This window comes from Parasteatoda tepidariorum, chromosome 6 (genome assembly GCF_043381705.1).
Source record: "Parasteatoda tepidariorum isolate YZ-2023 chromosome 6, CAS_Ptep_4.0, whole genome shotgun sequence".
In the NCBI taxonomy this organism is placed as follows: domain Eukaryota; kingdom Metazoa; phylum Arthropoda; class Arachnida; order Araneae; family Theridiidae; genus Parasteatoda; species Parasteatoda tepidariorum.
In genome coordinates this window covers 10,475,867-10,492,431 of record NC_092209.1, presented here as the reverse complement: position 1 = coordinate 10,492,431, position 16,565 = coordinate 10,475,867, and the positions used below count along the sequence as shown (strand labels likewise).

Sequence of the window (16,565 nt, the reverse complement as noted above, 5' to 3'; positions counted from 1 at the left end):
ATGTAAAAATGTAACAGGATAGATTTTCAATACGAAGAATCATTAAAAAGAAACATCTAATTGACATTCCATAACAAAAGCAAACGATTTTGATACAAAAGATCAAATGACAGCTTTCTCCTTTATTTACAATCGTCAATATACTTTATTCACAATTTTATTCATTTGCGATGGTAGGTGTAGATAAAGCATTGAATAGAGTTGATAATACCTCTTAAAATTGAACCAATAGTAGTTCGTAAAAGATATGTTTCAAGAAGAAAATTCTTTGATTTCTGTGGAATGCATTTAAAACGATGTTGCATATTTTTGCTATACAAAAGCTTTATTTTCACAATTCTGCGTTTCTTGACTGTTATGAGTTGATTTTGAAAGATATTTAATTATTTAGCTGTACTATACTTGATAAAATTAGACGTACCACCGATCATGTTATGCCACAGCTTTAAAAAGGATTACCATCTTTGAGATTGTTCTTTTGAATAAATAAATAGAAAAAAAAAAGATAATTGTGTATGTCACACACATTTGAATATTTTAAAGAAGTGATTACTTTTGATGATTGTTGCACTGCGTTTATTTTTTCGTTCGAAAATGTTCTGTATTCCAAATATGTGATTTTAAAAAGAAGTTTTCGACTTTTGTTGTGGTTATTTTGAAAACTGAAAGTGATTACTCATCTTAGAAGTTTTGTTTTGTCAGCAAAATTAGTTCCATTTGATGCAAGAAAGACGTGTAAAAGTTTATGAAAGAGGTGAGTCCTACTTATTTAATATACTTACAAACCAGTTCTTAAATTTGAGAATAAATTTTTATTTGCTATTTAAGCTCAATTAGAATAAGTTAGTGTTTCATGTTTAACGATTAAAGTATATAGATATGTTTTGAATTCACTTTCGATGTTAACTTTCAGTTTAATTCGTCTATTTCATTTCATTGTTGAACGGTTCTTCCGTCTTAAAATGCATATTGCTTGTTTATTTCCGGTTTAACAGTCAATGTAATTTCATTGTAGTCACGTTTTCTTAGTATTTTTAGTAAGTACCCCTATCAACAATTTTGTAAGCGACGTTCTTTATGGTTTTCCTTTTGTAATCCAAAACGATTGATTTGGTAAAGTAAATAATTTATCTGCACATTTTTCATCACTTTTGGCTTCCATTTTCTACTAAATTCAAACATTTTTCAAGTGTCAAAAAATTAAACATTTTAAGCTTTATTTTAAATTAAAATCTTGATCTTTTAATACTGGATGTGGACTGTGCCCTCGTATAGTTTGATTACAAGTAATCACAATTATATGTAATTACGATTACATCTAATTATGATTACATGTATTTTTTTATTCTTGTAATCATAATTACCCGTAATTATTTTTGTTATGATTACTTGGAATTACGATTACCGTTGTAATAAAACTTTTGGTGAATTGTAATCAAGATTACAAGTAATTGTTTGCTATAATCAATTATTGTAATCATGATTACAGTTGTAATCAAAATTATAAAAAGTTTTAATCACGATCACCAGTAATTGCTTACAGTAATTGATTGTTGTAATCACGATTACAGATATAATCGAAATTATATTATCCTGTAATCGCGATTACAGATATAATCAAAATTATATTATCCTGTAATCCCGATTACAAGTATTTGAATAATATAATCGATTACATTTTTGCCCAACTCTAGTACATAAATATATATAAACGTTCTGCTTTATTTAAATAAATATGACTTGATTCGCTGTTTCCATAACTCTGATAACGTCGTTACCAGATTGTAACAAAAATTATAGTAATAATTATTAAATAATTTATTAAATAATATTAATTAATTGAATAACAAAATTGTGACAGTGACAAATACTCATTTGTGTTTTAAACTACCATGCGTAGGTCAAAAAAATATACAATGTTTACCTTTAATGACGTCACATTTAGAAGCTACCAAAGTATCAACAAGAAGCTACCAAAATATCAACAAGAAGCTACCAAAATATCAACAAGAGATAGTTAATTCCAGCTGTGACGTCATCGTGGGACGAAACTGTGGTATATTCACGTCATCACTAGATGAGAAAAGTTTACACTATGAATTTCACAGCAATGGAAATCGTTTTCCTCGGCAATGTTATGTGTTTAAGTCGAATTTTGTAACGCCTTACACATATTATTTTCTAAAAAATAGGAAAGGAATGCGAATAAGCAGAACAAAAGCAAAAAGAAAAATTTATCTACAAAAATAAGAGAATCAATGTACTTAAACTGAAGTATGCATTTTCAATTGAATTATTGTTATGAAGTGTATTTATAAAACGATCTCGACTGGAAAGATTTATATATTACCACAGAAATGCGTGTCAGTCAAAATAAATTCAAATATTATCTTTCATAAATTCATCTTTATTTATACCTTTGCCTTGAATCTTTATTAATTTTTACCTTGCATGGGATGCCGATGACATTTTTTTTCTATTGGGAATCAGTTGAAAATATCAAAATGGTTTTTATCGAACGTTGTTAAATTTTTTTCTTTCATTTGTTTACAACATTAGCATCACCAAAAAGTAAATTTATTGTTTATTTATTTATTTATAACTAAAGGGGAATCTAATGCGTAAAGTGAAGAGTAGATTGTTTTTATTTTTGTTTTTATTTTCTCTTGCAAGAAATTTTTGTACGCATCTTGTGTATTTTCACAGAGCCGATTTTAAATCCGTTTCTCTCTGCATACTACAGTTTTATTAATATATTTTTTTTAACAAACTAATATAACTTTATTGGGAACAAAAACAAACGTATAAATATAAAGAATATATATTCGTCGTCAAGAGGAAAATCCTGTCCAGGTGACAAAGAAAAGTAATACAATAAATTTAAATTAGAAATTTTAGGAAAAAAGAGGGGAATATTACAATCATAAATTATTTTGCTCATCATAAGACATCATATATTGTTGAACACTGTAATAATAAAAAAAAATACATGAAACTATATAAAAAAATAACAAAGGTAACATAAGAAATTTATTTGGATTGGCACAAGACTGGTATAAAAAATCAAATGCTTCCTTTAAAGTGAAAAATAGAGATCTAAATCGTCAATGTTCATCACAAATTGAAATAAAGCACGCTTAAAAGAAGAATATATTTTGATGTTTTGCAACTGAAATGGTAATTTATTATATAATTTAGGTGCTAAGTAAAAAAACTGTTTTCGTGAAATTTCTTTTGTAAAGTGGGGAATCTCATATATTTCAGTTGGTCTCCTTTCAGACACATTAGTTTTTAATTTGCATTTATTAATCATTATATAATCAATCAATCATTAGATAATTTATAATTTTTTAATTTGCATTTATTAATTTGTTTTTAATTTTAATTTACTAATCTATTCCCAACCAAGATATTTTAAAATTTCACTCAAGTAAATACTCAATGTCATCTCTTCTACGCTACGTATGAAATCATAAGAGATGGACACAGTTCACACATTTCAATTTATGTTGTTGATACATTAAGGTTATATGCTTTTTGTCTTGAGTGTTATTTTCATGGGGGCAGACAATTGTATATGTATACAATGCATATAAATGTATACGTTCTGATATATTTCTTATGCATACGTTGATTCATTTAGGCAAAAAATATATTGAACAAAAAATATTAAACTAATTTCAGATTTTGAAACCCCAAACCCAAATAAGGTATAACCAAGCGATTGTATAGCTCACACAAAAAATTGCATCTTTATGTAATTACTAAATATTTTCAAATGAACTAGGCTACAATTAGCTTCAGACCGGTGGTTTCCAAATGGTGTTCCGCGGAACCCTAGGGCTCCATAGAAGAGAAAAAGGTATTCCGCGAGTTTTTAATTTTTATAACTAGTGATGAGTTTTGAATATAATTTATTTAATCTTTAGGTTATCTTAATGAAGTTATTTCAAGTATAATGCTTAAGAAATACGAAAGGCAATTTTTAAAAGAAAATATAATATTTCTGTTTCTAATAACAATAATTTTGAACAAATTATGAAAAGAAAAATCATTTATAAAGGATTACTTTAGTATTTCCTATTACGCTTTTAAAATCCAAATTAAATTATTACTATCTATAATAAAGAAATATGCTCGCTTAATAACCATTTTTGAGTCATCATGCTTTTAAGTCCTTATTTTGAAGTAAACAATAATTGTTATTTTATTATTCATTTTCAACTGATATATATATTTACCAAAAACAAACCCATACGTAGGTTAGCTATAGCACACGAACTGCAAATTCAACTGTCGGACATAAAAAAATTTAAGATGATAATCGTAATTTATAATAATTTTAAATTATATAATGATAATAATCTTATTCTTAAACTAAGATTACTTTGTATAATTTAAATAATCATCTTAAACTATTAAAATTAATCTTAAGTTAATAATAAAATAATTCAAAATCTTCATACCTCTGATTGAATATTTAAAAATTGTTTTTTATGGGTTTAACACTCACAATCACCATAATAAACTTCGTTTATAAAATCAGGGTTCCGCAGAAAGGTGGTTGATTGTTTAGCATTCCATAATTGAGAAAAATTAGGAACCGCTGCTTGAGATCACTTGCATTGAAATTTTGAGTATGTGTTGCAAAAAAGTATTTTTTATTTTTACTTGATGATTACAAGTTCAATTTTTTCAAGAGTTATAGCAAGTAGTAGATTCAATGTCTGACATGAACAAAATGATGTTAAATTAGATATTTTATGTTGGTTGGTTTTATAAAAAAACTAATATCAAATTGTTCTATGTAAACATTTTTTTATAAAACCAGCATTGAACTTATCGTTCTTCGCCATGGAAGGTATTGGAAGTATTGCTCAGTTTGCTTTGCCTGGTGAGCACCTTGTGAATAAAGTCACGTAGGCAGAAAACATTAACCATGCCACACTGCCACAGGTACCAGTTCATAGAGTGGGCCACATTCGCACATCACACACAACAGAGGACAACATGCCCTAAGCGGGATTCGAGCCGCTTCGCAGTCAGGCACGCTAACCGCTCGACCACCTCCCCGGCAAACATGATAACACCAATATTTGTACCTTTCGGATGGAAGAATTCGACCATTACTGATGGCTAAATTTTTTGGTGTTTAATTTTTGAAAGTTTATTCAAATGTTATTGCTATGACTTCGGAGATAAATGTAACAGTTAATGATTTTTGCGTACAATTAGAACATAAATTACGAGAGCATTAGATTTTTTCAATTTATTTCATCACTTTCTTTCGTATGTTTATTCATTATTTTTAAGTTTTAGAGAAAAGTTAGTTCTGGTTTATCGAAAGTAAACCATAAAGTTTTCAATTGCCGGAATTGTTTTCTTAAAAATTTAAAACTGCAAACTAATTATGTCAGGATTACTACTCAATTTTTTAATTATCCTGCCATAAGACATTTTGACTTTAATTTTTCGAAATAAACTATTCCAGCGTTTGAAATTTCATGGTTAACTCTCAGTTCACTTGATCTAACTTTTTCTATATTTTAAATTTTCAGCTTGAAGGTATTGCAAAATTTACCTCGAAGCATTTTTCTCGCGTTATAGCTTCCTCTTAAAGAGTCTCCACAACTAAAAAAATATTCTATTTAAACATCTTAACTGATGGAAAATTAAGTGGACATAACTACCTTAATAACCCTTTCGCGCCGACTGTCACAAATACGTGACAGCAAAAAACCGTATCAATCAGGGTGAAAAGATAAAACTGGTAATCAAAGTATTTCTTTAGCAGTTTATTTGTGGGCGGAGTTATAATTGTTTGATTTATTTAATTCACCATTACTTTGTTCAAAATAAAACTATTTAGTTATACTTTGAATTAACATTGATTATATATATTATTAAACTAACAATAATTAAAATAGAAGCAAAGTAAGTCTGTCAAATTAGTAACGACTACATTTAAGTTACCGTTTTTCATTTAATTGCAACATGATTCTGATTTTGTACGAATGCTTTTCTGAATCACCCGTCCCCAAGGGGTTAAGCCTCTAATTAATATTTCTGTTTCATTTTATTCATTGAAATGTGTTTTTTGAAACCGGAACTGAAATGTGTTTTATTAAAATGAAGGAAAAGAATATTAATTAGTAACTTTCTAAAATAAGGAAATGGCGTTCATATACCATTTCTTAGGATCAACATTATTTACAGTCTATCGACATACTTTGTCTAAAGTGGAATACCACTGAAGAAATGTTAAGTATCAATGTCATTATATGGTTGAATTTCTACATTCTGTGATTGCAGCATCTCTACAGTTATATTCTTAAAAAATAAACCAAACAAAGACATACCTAGAACAATTATTATGAGTTAAAATCAAATTTTGAAACAGTCCAATGCAAAATATTTTCTAAAAATAGAAAAAAAATAGATGAATCAGTAAAATAAAAAATAAATTTATGTATCACAAACAAGCATAGAAAGGCACTTAAAACTGTTTTTTATTAAGAATGTTTAAGAATGTTTTTTTTTTGAATTATTGAGTATACCTCAAGGCGATCTCGAGTGGATGATAAACAAACGAGATGATAAACTGGAATAAAATGAACTTGAAGAAAAATAATTATATATTGCCCACAACTATTTTATTTAATATATCCATCGTTATTTACACTTGTTTTTTTACTTTCCATAGGATACTGATGACATTTGTTTTCCACAAGGAATCAATTAAAAAAAATGATTTTGTTCTAATATAGATATTTTCTATAGATTTTCCTTTCATTTGCTTGAGACAACATTAGAATCACAAAAAAGTAAGATTTTTTTATTTCATGTTGCTTTATTTTTTTGAATTTTTAAATCGAGTGTTCTTAATTTTTTACTCTTATATTTTTTATTGCTTAACGTAGTGCATCGATAATTAATTAAAGTAGAAATTTATAATTTTTTCTCGACAATGAAGCCCTAAATAAAGTGAGATCCAACTTGTTTTGACAAAACCCAACTTTATAAATAAAGTTTATTAGACCTGAAAATAGGATAACCAAAATAATAAATCAGTGAAATGCTGTTAATTATTTTAAAAATCTTAAAAATGAAGAATGAAATATTTGCATCGTTGTTTCAATAATAGTCTTAAAATTCGATTTTATTGACATTCATTTGAAGTTTCACAGAAAGGAACTCGATGAATTTTATATGAAATAATGCCACAAAAGAAACTGACATAAATGTCGGGAAAGAAATAAAAAGAAAATTGGACGATACCAAATTTGCGGGTGTAAAAGGGACACCATTTCCAAAAGCTTCGAGCATTTAGCATGCATTAAGCCAACGCCTCCTATAACTGAAACCACGTTTCAGTTATAGGACGTTTTTTTTGTCCACGTTTTTTTTGTAGGTAGTCCGATTAGACCACTATTAAGATAAACCAATTTATTAAAGAGCCGTTTAAGATGAAATCTATTAAAAATTAGAAAGTGGTAGCAAATATATGTCTAAACATTTGTTTAATTTATGAATATAATTGGTGTGTTTCATTTACTTGTCAACCACAACAGATTCAATTCTCAAATATATATAATAAATTTCTCTCAAGTACTTTTACAGGGATGCCAACTTGCTCCGCTTTGAGAAATAGTATTTTCTAGTGGTAACGAAATTTAAGTTACTTTCAGTTTAGTATTTTTCATTTTAAGCAATTTTGTCACCACTACATAACAAAAATTATGAGTAAATAAAATGCAACATTAAAACATTCAACTACTGGTTACTCTAATAAAAAGTAGGCGTAACTATCCTTCTTTAACGAATTTTACTATATAATTTGATACCACTTTATTAAAAATATTCCAGAAAGCACAGCAGTTGGCATCCCTGCTTTTAAAATAGAATTTGGGTTCATGCGCACGAATGGTTCTCTTTTTAAATAGTCTGCGCATACTACTTATAAGAAACCGTGTGGAGGCTTTTTGATGTAGGAGGTGATGTGTAGGCTCGGAATAGAATCTGAAGTGAGATAAAAATGAAGATGGAATCATGTGAGGTGTAGCAGGCATAATGGTGGGTCTATTTTAAAAGTTATGGAGAGAAATTTATAGATATTTGAGAATTGAATCTGTAGTGGTTGACAAGTAAATAAGACAAACCAATCACATTCTTAAAGTAAACAAATTTTTAGACATATATTTGTTACCACTTTTTATATTTTAATAGATTTTCTATTACATGACTCATTCGAAAACTGGCTTACCTTCATAATGGTCTGATCGGACTATCTATAAAAAAAACCTGTGTGGCTATCAGTTATAGGAGACGTTACGCAAAGTCGCGTATACCATCGCATACCCACAGTTTGCGGACCATCAAGGAAAAACATGCTTAACAAGCAATCATTCAGCTTCAATACTGAATTAATAATTTTGTGTGCGAAACATTTTGTTAGCACAGGTGGGTGGAAAAGAATAGAAAGTTAGCATTTAACGATACTTGAGTCAAACGAGAAAAGCCGAAGAGCAGGTGTGTGAAAGTGAGAAATTCCTCATTAGAAATGAATTAAGCAGATGGTATTTTACAGATTTTATTATCATTTAAATTCAATATTTTCTTTTTTACAAAAATTGTAATGAAATTTGATCTGAAGAGATTATTGACCATTTAATTAAGACTTTTTCTTCCGAAAAATTTATATCCAAGATTTATGATCATAAAAAAATATGTCTTTAAAACTGATACCTGAAAACTCCCCTGTACGCTTCCCTCTTTCATGAGGAAAATAGAGTGATATAAGGAGGAAAATTTGAATTTTTTTCTGCACTGGTTAGGTATTGTTTGAGATTTACTTTTTATGTTGAATCGAACTAACCTTAAAGATAACTTTTAAAACACCACAAGGGAAAAGAAAAAGAGGAAGACCTAAAAGATTGTTTGAATAAGGAAGTTTACCCCATCTAGATGGGGTAAGCTGACTGAAATGACCTTAACCGGTAACAGACTGTAGTGCCTGAGACGAAAAAGAAGAAGAATCGAATGAGACCATTTTCGAGACAATCGGGATATTAGTTTAGATATTAAAAAAAAAAATTATATACTTAATTCACGATTTCGTAGGGGAGAGTGGGGTCAATTGTAACAGGATACGATTGTAACAGAGCAAAAATTTCGAGTGTCGGGTTCTAGATTTGGTTCCTAGGTGGCGCACAAGTAAATCTACCAGTACACCCCTGCTGGCAACCATTTTTATGTACTTTTGAAAGAGTTACATCACAAAAAATATTTTCACGCTACGTAAGTACTTTTTTAAGTATTAGAATATTATATTGTAACAAAGTAATTTTGTTTAAAGAAATAAAAATTATTAACCGAATATGTAAGTGGACACCTAAATTAACATTTCAATAAAAAAAATTGTTTTCGTTAATTAACTAGCATTGTTCTTAACAAATGAAGCTGAAATGGCGTCTTGGGGACGATTGTAACATAATCTTATGTTTACAAACCATTACTAAACTCTTTAAGAACCACCAATAGTTTCCTATATTATTTAAATTATGTTGCATGTGCATTATTTTATTTGTCACCTTTCTCAGCATAAATTAAAATTTTGAACTCCTTAAAGTTAAACGTTTAACCCTTTAGGTCTCTGCTCATTATTATTTTTACTCCTAAAATATCACTACTATTTTGATCAATAAAAAAATCTATCACAACTATGATAATTTGTATAATTAACTATGTTCAGTTGAATTTATGAACGGTTACGATTGACCCCGTAAGTGGGGACAATTGTAACAAGTGCACGACTGTCAAAAATTGTTAATAACTATAATAATAACATTTTTAAAATAAGGGTTTTTTTTCCTAGTAGAGGAAAGTCTACTTTACTCGTCTGTCAATTAATACTAATAATATATTGGATTTTTTGTTAGTTAAAAATAGTTAAGTAAAAAATGTTACAATTGACCCCACTCTACCCTACTTATTTACTTTTAAAATTGGTATTATTCTTTCGAAGAAGCACGCCTTCTTCCTATAACAACTGGAATATTAAAAAAGTTTGTCCTATACAGTGAAAAAGTGAAATTTTTTAAAAACGTTCCATTTTCCTTTGACACATTTCTAGTTAGAATGGAGGATTTCTAATTAGGAGAGTGAATGCAACTTCTTGTTGTGTCAATAAATTGCCTTTATAATAATAAGAAAAGTGTTAGACATTTGTGCGAAAACAGAGCTAATAATTTCTATTATTAGCTTCCACAATTGATTCAAAAATTTGCAATTGTATTGTTTGAGATTGATATAAAGAAATTTAGACTCTAAAAATCTATCATAGTTGACTTAAATATTTTTATTTGTGTGAAGAGTGAATCTGAGCAAAAAATTTAACATTAGATCTTTGAAAACAATCTCTAAGAATCCTTAACCCTTTCGAGCCGACTGTAACAATTACGTGCCAGCATAAATTTCTCTAGTATTATATCTCTAATTTACTTAGCTATGTCTTTTTCCTTGTTGTTTTCAGTGATTCCAGCTCGCATTGTATTGACAATCCTTGGCTTCTTTGGCTACATTACCATTTCTGCAATGCGAGTGAATCTCAGTGTAGCCTTAGTAGCCATGGTTGGAGTAACTCGACCTGGCAATGGAACTAATGAAACAACGATTACGTGTCCGGAACTTATAATTACTAAAAACACAACAACAGAAGATGAATATTTAGTAAGTTTTAATATTAAGCTATGTTTAAATTAACTTAGTATTGAACTTATTTATGTTATTGCAGTCAAAAAGTATTTCTGGATTGCTATGCGATTATTTGTTATATATGTTACCGTGAATGATCGAAATTAAGAGAATGTCGTTTCTCACCGGTGAATGTCAACAATTACATAGTCGCTGTGGTGAATGTCCGCAATATATGTTATATCCGATTTGATATTATTTTATTCGTTGATATTATTATATTTATCCAATATTTTAACACCGTTGAATGCCACGCTAATTTTACATGGCTTGCTCGTCAGGCCACTCGGTAAATAACTACAAACTAAATTTGCAAATATAGTCAAATTTTGCTGGTTTGTTAAAGGTTTAGCATAACACATATCACGGAAGTGGTGAATTATATGTGCCTACGAATTGTTTAAAAATATTGGTTGATAAAAATCTACTAAATTGAATTTATTAAACCAAGAATCACAATAATTAAGTAAATTTTGAATAAATTTTCTGCAATTCCATAATAGAGTGTAGATTTTATAGTTCTATATCATGTTATACGCTGTCAGTCAGCTGTTTTTCGCGGGCTATGTGAAAGGTAAGTGTCAGCCACCGGTGGTTAACGCGGCCTAAATGGAAAGTGCAGTGTCAGCCACCGATCGCTGACGCGGAGCTCAACATGTTAATATCCACTGAGGATAAATTGGGAGAAACATCAGTGTTGGAAGTATCAGTTAAATACATACTGGGCAGTGGCACTTGACCTTAAAAAAACATTGAAATATGGCATACCGGACAAATGTATACCGGGCAGTGGCACTGAAGCTTACAATGTATTGATGTAGGAAATACCGGGCAAGGGCACTTAACTGGACAAACGTTTTGAGCTGTGCATACTTTTGTAATCACGCATTTTGAACTATGACCAATTTCGTAAACACACATTTTGAGCTGTGACTATTTCTGTAAACATGCATTTCGAACCGTGACCAATTTCATAAGCACGCGTTTTGAGCTGTGAATACTTTTGTAATCACACATTTCAAGCTGCGTCTATTTTTGTTAACACGCATTTCGAACCATGACCAATTTCATAAGCACGCGTTTTGAGCTGTGAATACTTTTCTAACCGTCGAATTATTTATTTCAGCCAGATGGTGAATTCGATTGGAACTCTGATCTGCAAGGCCAAGTTGTGGGTGCCTATTTCTATGGATACCTTTTAAGCCAAATACCAGGAGGAATGATAGCTGAAAAATACAGTGCCAAAAGGGTCTATGGATTAGGAGTCCTAGGTTGTGCCATTGCTACTCTACTCACACCCATAGCTGCAAGGTTGAATGTATGGACATTCATATTTGCACGAGTTGCAGTAGGGTTTTCTGGGGTAAGTATAAATTGTAATTATTAAGCATTTAGTTTATAATTAGAAAATCTGGATCTGTTCTTATATTTAGAATTCTTTTTTCCATAAAAAGAGTTAAACAGTGAATTAGATCATTGTAAATACTTGGACATATAAAAAATTTTATTTTCTGCATTTATCATAAAATTACAACTAGTACATGTGTTACGAGTTAAGTTCTAATCCATCGATGCGTGCATTGCCTATCTGATTTGTAGATGTATAAAGGTGTTGCAAATTAAGTAAGAAATCAAGAGTTTCCCACATGTTATGAAAGTAGCAAAGTAAGTTTTTTAGCAGCATCAATATCATAAAAGTTCAGAAACTTTATTCTATATATATACGCACACCTATGTATATATTTCAGACTCTGTGTAAGCAATCGTGTTTCTTTAGCAGTAAATTTTGCATCGACCAAAAATCAACCAACTCCAGACTTAAGACTAAAAACGTATGACTTCAAACATATCGCATCATAAAATGAAGTGTGTTATCTTCTTCTTACGAACACGCCTTTTACGAGTACAGAAATAGGGACTCTTAGTATTCACAAGAGGAAATTTTAAAAAATTCGGATGAAAGGTAATAAAAGAGGTAGGAAACAAGGTAGTTTTAGAGACAAACTGGATCGATCACAGGTGTAGTGGTTACTCTACTAGACTACGAGGCCAGTAGTTGTGAGCTCGAATCCCAAAGTAGGCATGGATGCAATTTTCTCTCTCTCTCTCCCTATCCTTGTTCTGTCTTTTGTGTGAATATAACCAGCCCTATCAAAGGGTTTGTGGTTGTATGACGTGGGAGACGCTATTCCACCGTTGTGACTTGACCACAGGTGCCCACTTGATAACGAGAAGAGATTGCAATTCTAGCATTTCTTAGGCAAATGAGAAATAGACCCCAAGTATCCGCCATTAAAAAAATAGTAAGAGACAAACTTATCGCAAATTTGAAATCATCAGATCAAATCTTTTTCTCAAAAATCTTCTCAAGATCTTCTCAAAAATACCAAGCCACAGTAAAAAGTGCTTCCCTGAGTTACATCTTATCTTCGCTTAAGAATAATTTCTCTGGCATTTTTACAGTGCTCGTGTGTGCCAGACAATATCATACGCCCAATTTGCATTACGAGTATTGGTTGCAATGTTGAATATTTCTCGTAAGCTTTTCTGATAAAAATCACTTTGTGTTGACGTAATAAATTAACAATATTTTCCTTCATGTATCAATGTCCAGAAATCGCATCAAAATCAATTCCAACCATACATTTATATTAAAAAATACGTTAATGTATATCCACTGGTTATTATACGGTAACAGGAGAGATATTTGAAAGTGGTGTGTTGCATCATCCCTCAAAAATTGTCTCATGGCCGTAAAATATTCATTTGTTTTTGGTAGTGTTTTACAGAATTAATATGATGTGAGATTGTCTTTTTTTAATCTTATATTCAGGGAATAGCTTATCCTGCAATGAATGTTTTGGTGAGTCGATGGGCACCCAAAATGGAAAGAAGTCGTATCTCAACTACGATGTATGCAGGTGGATTGTTAGGAACACTTATCACAAATGCCTCTACAGGTATTCTAAGTGAAGGCACGTTTCTCGGTGGATGGCCGTCTATATTCTATATATGTGGTAAATATTCTACCCAAGTCGTAATAGTTCTGAGTGTGTACTTCTAACCAAACATCATAAGTTAAAACTAAAATATCTCTGTTTAATATATGGGTTTATTCTTTTCTTAGCTTATTGAATTTACTGCTGAAGTTATCTGTACACATTTAAATAGTTAGGATGTGTCCAGCGTGTTTGGAACGTCAAATTCTTCTACACCTTTTGTCTCGAAAAGGGTTCAGTTACTGCTCCCCATTGACTACCCTGAACATGTGGTTTCTGCAAAAAAATGTCCGTGATGTGAATTTCCAATCATATGTGTTGTTTATTGATGAGGCTACATTCATTTACCAAAGTCAGCATTTGGGGGCTCAACAAACCCCCTTTGTGTGCGGTAACACGCGGCAGATAAACGCTCAGTTAATATGTGGGTAGGTTTGGTCGGTGACTGCTTAGTCTGGCCATACCATTTACCATTCAAATTGAATGGCGCGAATTTTCTGATCTTTCTGGAGCAGGCTCTTCCAGGCTTGTTTGACGATGTTCCACAAAAGGTGAGGCATAACTTGTGGTTCAAACATTATGGGGAGCCTGCTCTTTTTGGATTGGATGTTTTTGACCATTTGAACAAATCATTCCAGGATCGATAGATTGGGCGTGGTGGACCAGTGTGCTGTCTCTCACGCACACTGGATTTATTGAGCCCTCATTTTGTTTCTGTAGGTATACTGTAGAGTCTAAAATGGATATCACGGCAAGATTTGACTGCGCAGCTGCTACAATTAGTCCGGCTTCACCCTGTCCCGCCCCCATTTCGGGGCATCCAGGGAATAATGTTGAAGGATCGGTTTAGGCCAGAAAAGTCAAAGGAAAAAAGTTTCAAAAAGTCTTTTAAAAATCTCTTCAATTCCTTTGTTTAGTTTCTTTTGGTTCCAGTTTCTTTTAATGGTATCAAAGTTGAAATTTCTCGGGAAAAATTTAATTCTTAAATCATCATAAACAGGACAGACAGTAAGTATGTGTTCGATATCTTCATAAGTTTTACAAACTTTGCAGTTCGGGTCTTTCGAACAATTTTGACTGATAACTACCTTGGGCTCCATGGTTAGTTAGAAATTGATTGATATAGCAGTTGGAGTAGATTTTTCGATTGCTGACTTTTGGGATAAATTGGTAAGTGTGTCGGCCTTTTGTATCATCACTATCCCATCTTTGCTGCCATGTTAAAAGGTTATTATTCATAAGTTCTGTTCTTGTTGTTTGTTTTGATGGTATAGCATATAGATCTATTGTTGATTTTTGACAAGCTAATTTGGCCTGTCTATCAGCTTCCTCATTGCCCTCATATCCTTTGTGGACTTTAATCCAGTTGCTACAATTAAAGAGTCCGTCAATTAATACCATATCTGTGTCAGGCTGATGGCGTAATCTTCCTGCATCTTTTGCAACACCAAAGCTGTCGTGCACTATTTGTATTCCTTATGTCCAATAAATATTTCAAATTAATCTTTTGTTTCCTTTCCCTTCGCCTACCTCTGCTACCACTTACCCCTGACATTTTCGACCATAGGCTCCTATGCAATTCTCAATCCTTATTACGTTCCCTACCTCCCGTAGAAGTATATACTATAGTGTTCGAATTAATTGGGACAAGCCAGATTTTTTCATTCGAGTTAGTATGGGATTGCCAGTGATGTCCCGAACCGCTTCAAACCAGTTATATCTGCCTTGAGCTGCTGTGACGGATAAACCTTCACTATAATTTACTCGTCTGACTGGTTTTAGTGTATTTGTAGTTCAGTTGTGAGCATTTCAGTGTGGAACCTGGTGGTTATAATTTTAAGTTTAGTCTAACACAAGTTATGTGCTTATAAAAGATGGATATTAGTCCGAGGAAGCGCTCTAAAATTATCGCTCTCAATTAACACACTTCAATTACTGTAAGAGACATCGCTACAGCAGTTGGTGTAGGGAAATCTAGTGTTTCCAGAATTCTTAGAACATTTCAAGATTCCGGCTCATCCTCTCCAAAAAGAAAAGGAAAATGTGGACGTAAACGGAAAACTACTCCAAGAACTGATAAAAGTCTAATAAGAAATAGTAAAATTAATTCAAGAAAGACGAGCGAAGACCTCCGAAGGGATTTATTGGATTGTGGTGTTGATGTGAGTACTTTGTACGAAAAAGGCTTCTAGAAGTTGGACGTAAGGCATGAAGACCAAGGAAAAAACAATTTCTAACTCAGAAAATGATGAAAAAACGTTTAGCATGGGCCAGAAAATACCAAAAATGGACTGTAAATGACTGGAAGAAAGTGGCTTTCAGTGATGAAACATATTTATTTGTGCAGGGATACAAATCAAGTGTAGTTAGACGATTGAAGGCGAAAGTCTGAGACCAGATCATATCCAACAGGCTGTAAAACATCCTTCTAAACAAATGTTTTGGGGTTTCTTCACAACAAATAGCACTGGAAGCTTAGTGCCTCTAAAAGGCATGATGAATTCAGCCAAATACATCGATATATTACATAGTAGGATTGTTCCATTCATGGAAACATTCGACGGAACATTTCAACATGATTTGGCCCCTTGTCACAATTCCAAACTGGTCCAGAATTTTATGCGAGAAAACAAAATAAAAGTGCTTGATTGGCCTGGTAATTCACCAGACCTAAATCCCATTGAGAACCTGTGGCATATTCTAAAGAATCGCTTAGCCAAGATGAATTGCACGACAGCAGAACAAATGATAAAAAGTGCTATTCAAGTATGGTTCCACGACGATGAAGTCAAGAACATGTGCGCTACACTAGTG

At 31.5% G+C, this 16,565-nt stretch overlaps 1 protein-coding gene across 1 annotated transcript in view; it reads left to right on the top strand.

The window, feature by feature from the left end:
- LOC107448547 (sialin-like) overlaps positions 1–16,565 on the top strand; it is a 32,634-nt gene continuing 16,069 nt past the window's right edge. The window contains exons 1-5 of the mRNA XM_043052557.2: positions 1–754; positions 6,704–6,824; positions 10,532–10,728; positions 11,879–12,115; positions 13,586–13,769. Of these exons, the coding sequence (XP_042908491.1) occupies position 6,824; positions 10,532–10,728; positions 11,879–12,115; positions 13,586–13,769 (619 nt within the window). The 5' untranslated portion in view covers positions 1–754; positions 6,704–6,823. The remainder of the gene's footprint in view (positions 755–6,703; positions 6,825–10,531; positions 10,729–11,878; positions 12,116–13,585; positions 13,770–16,565) is intronic.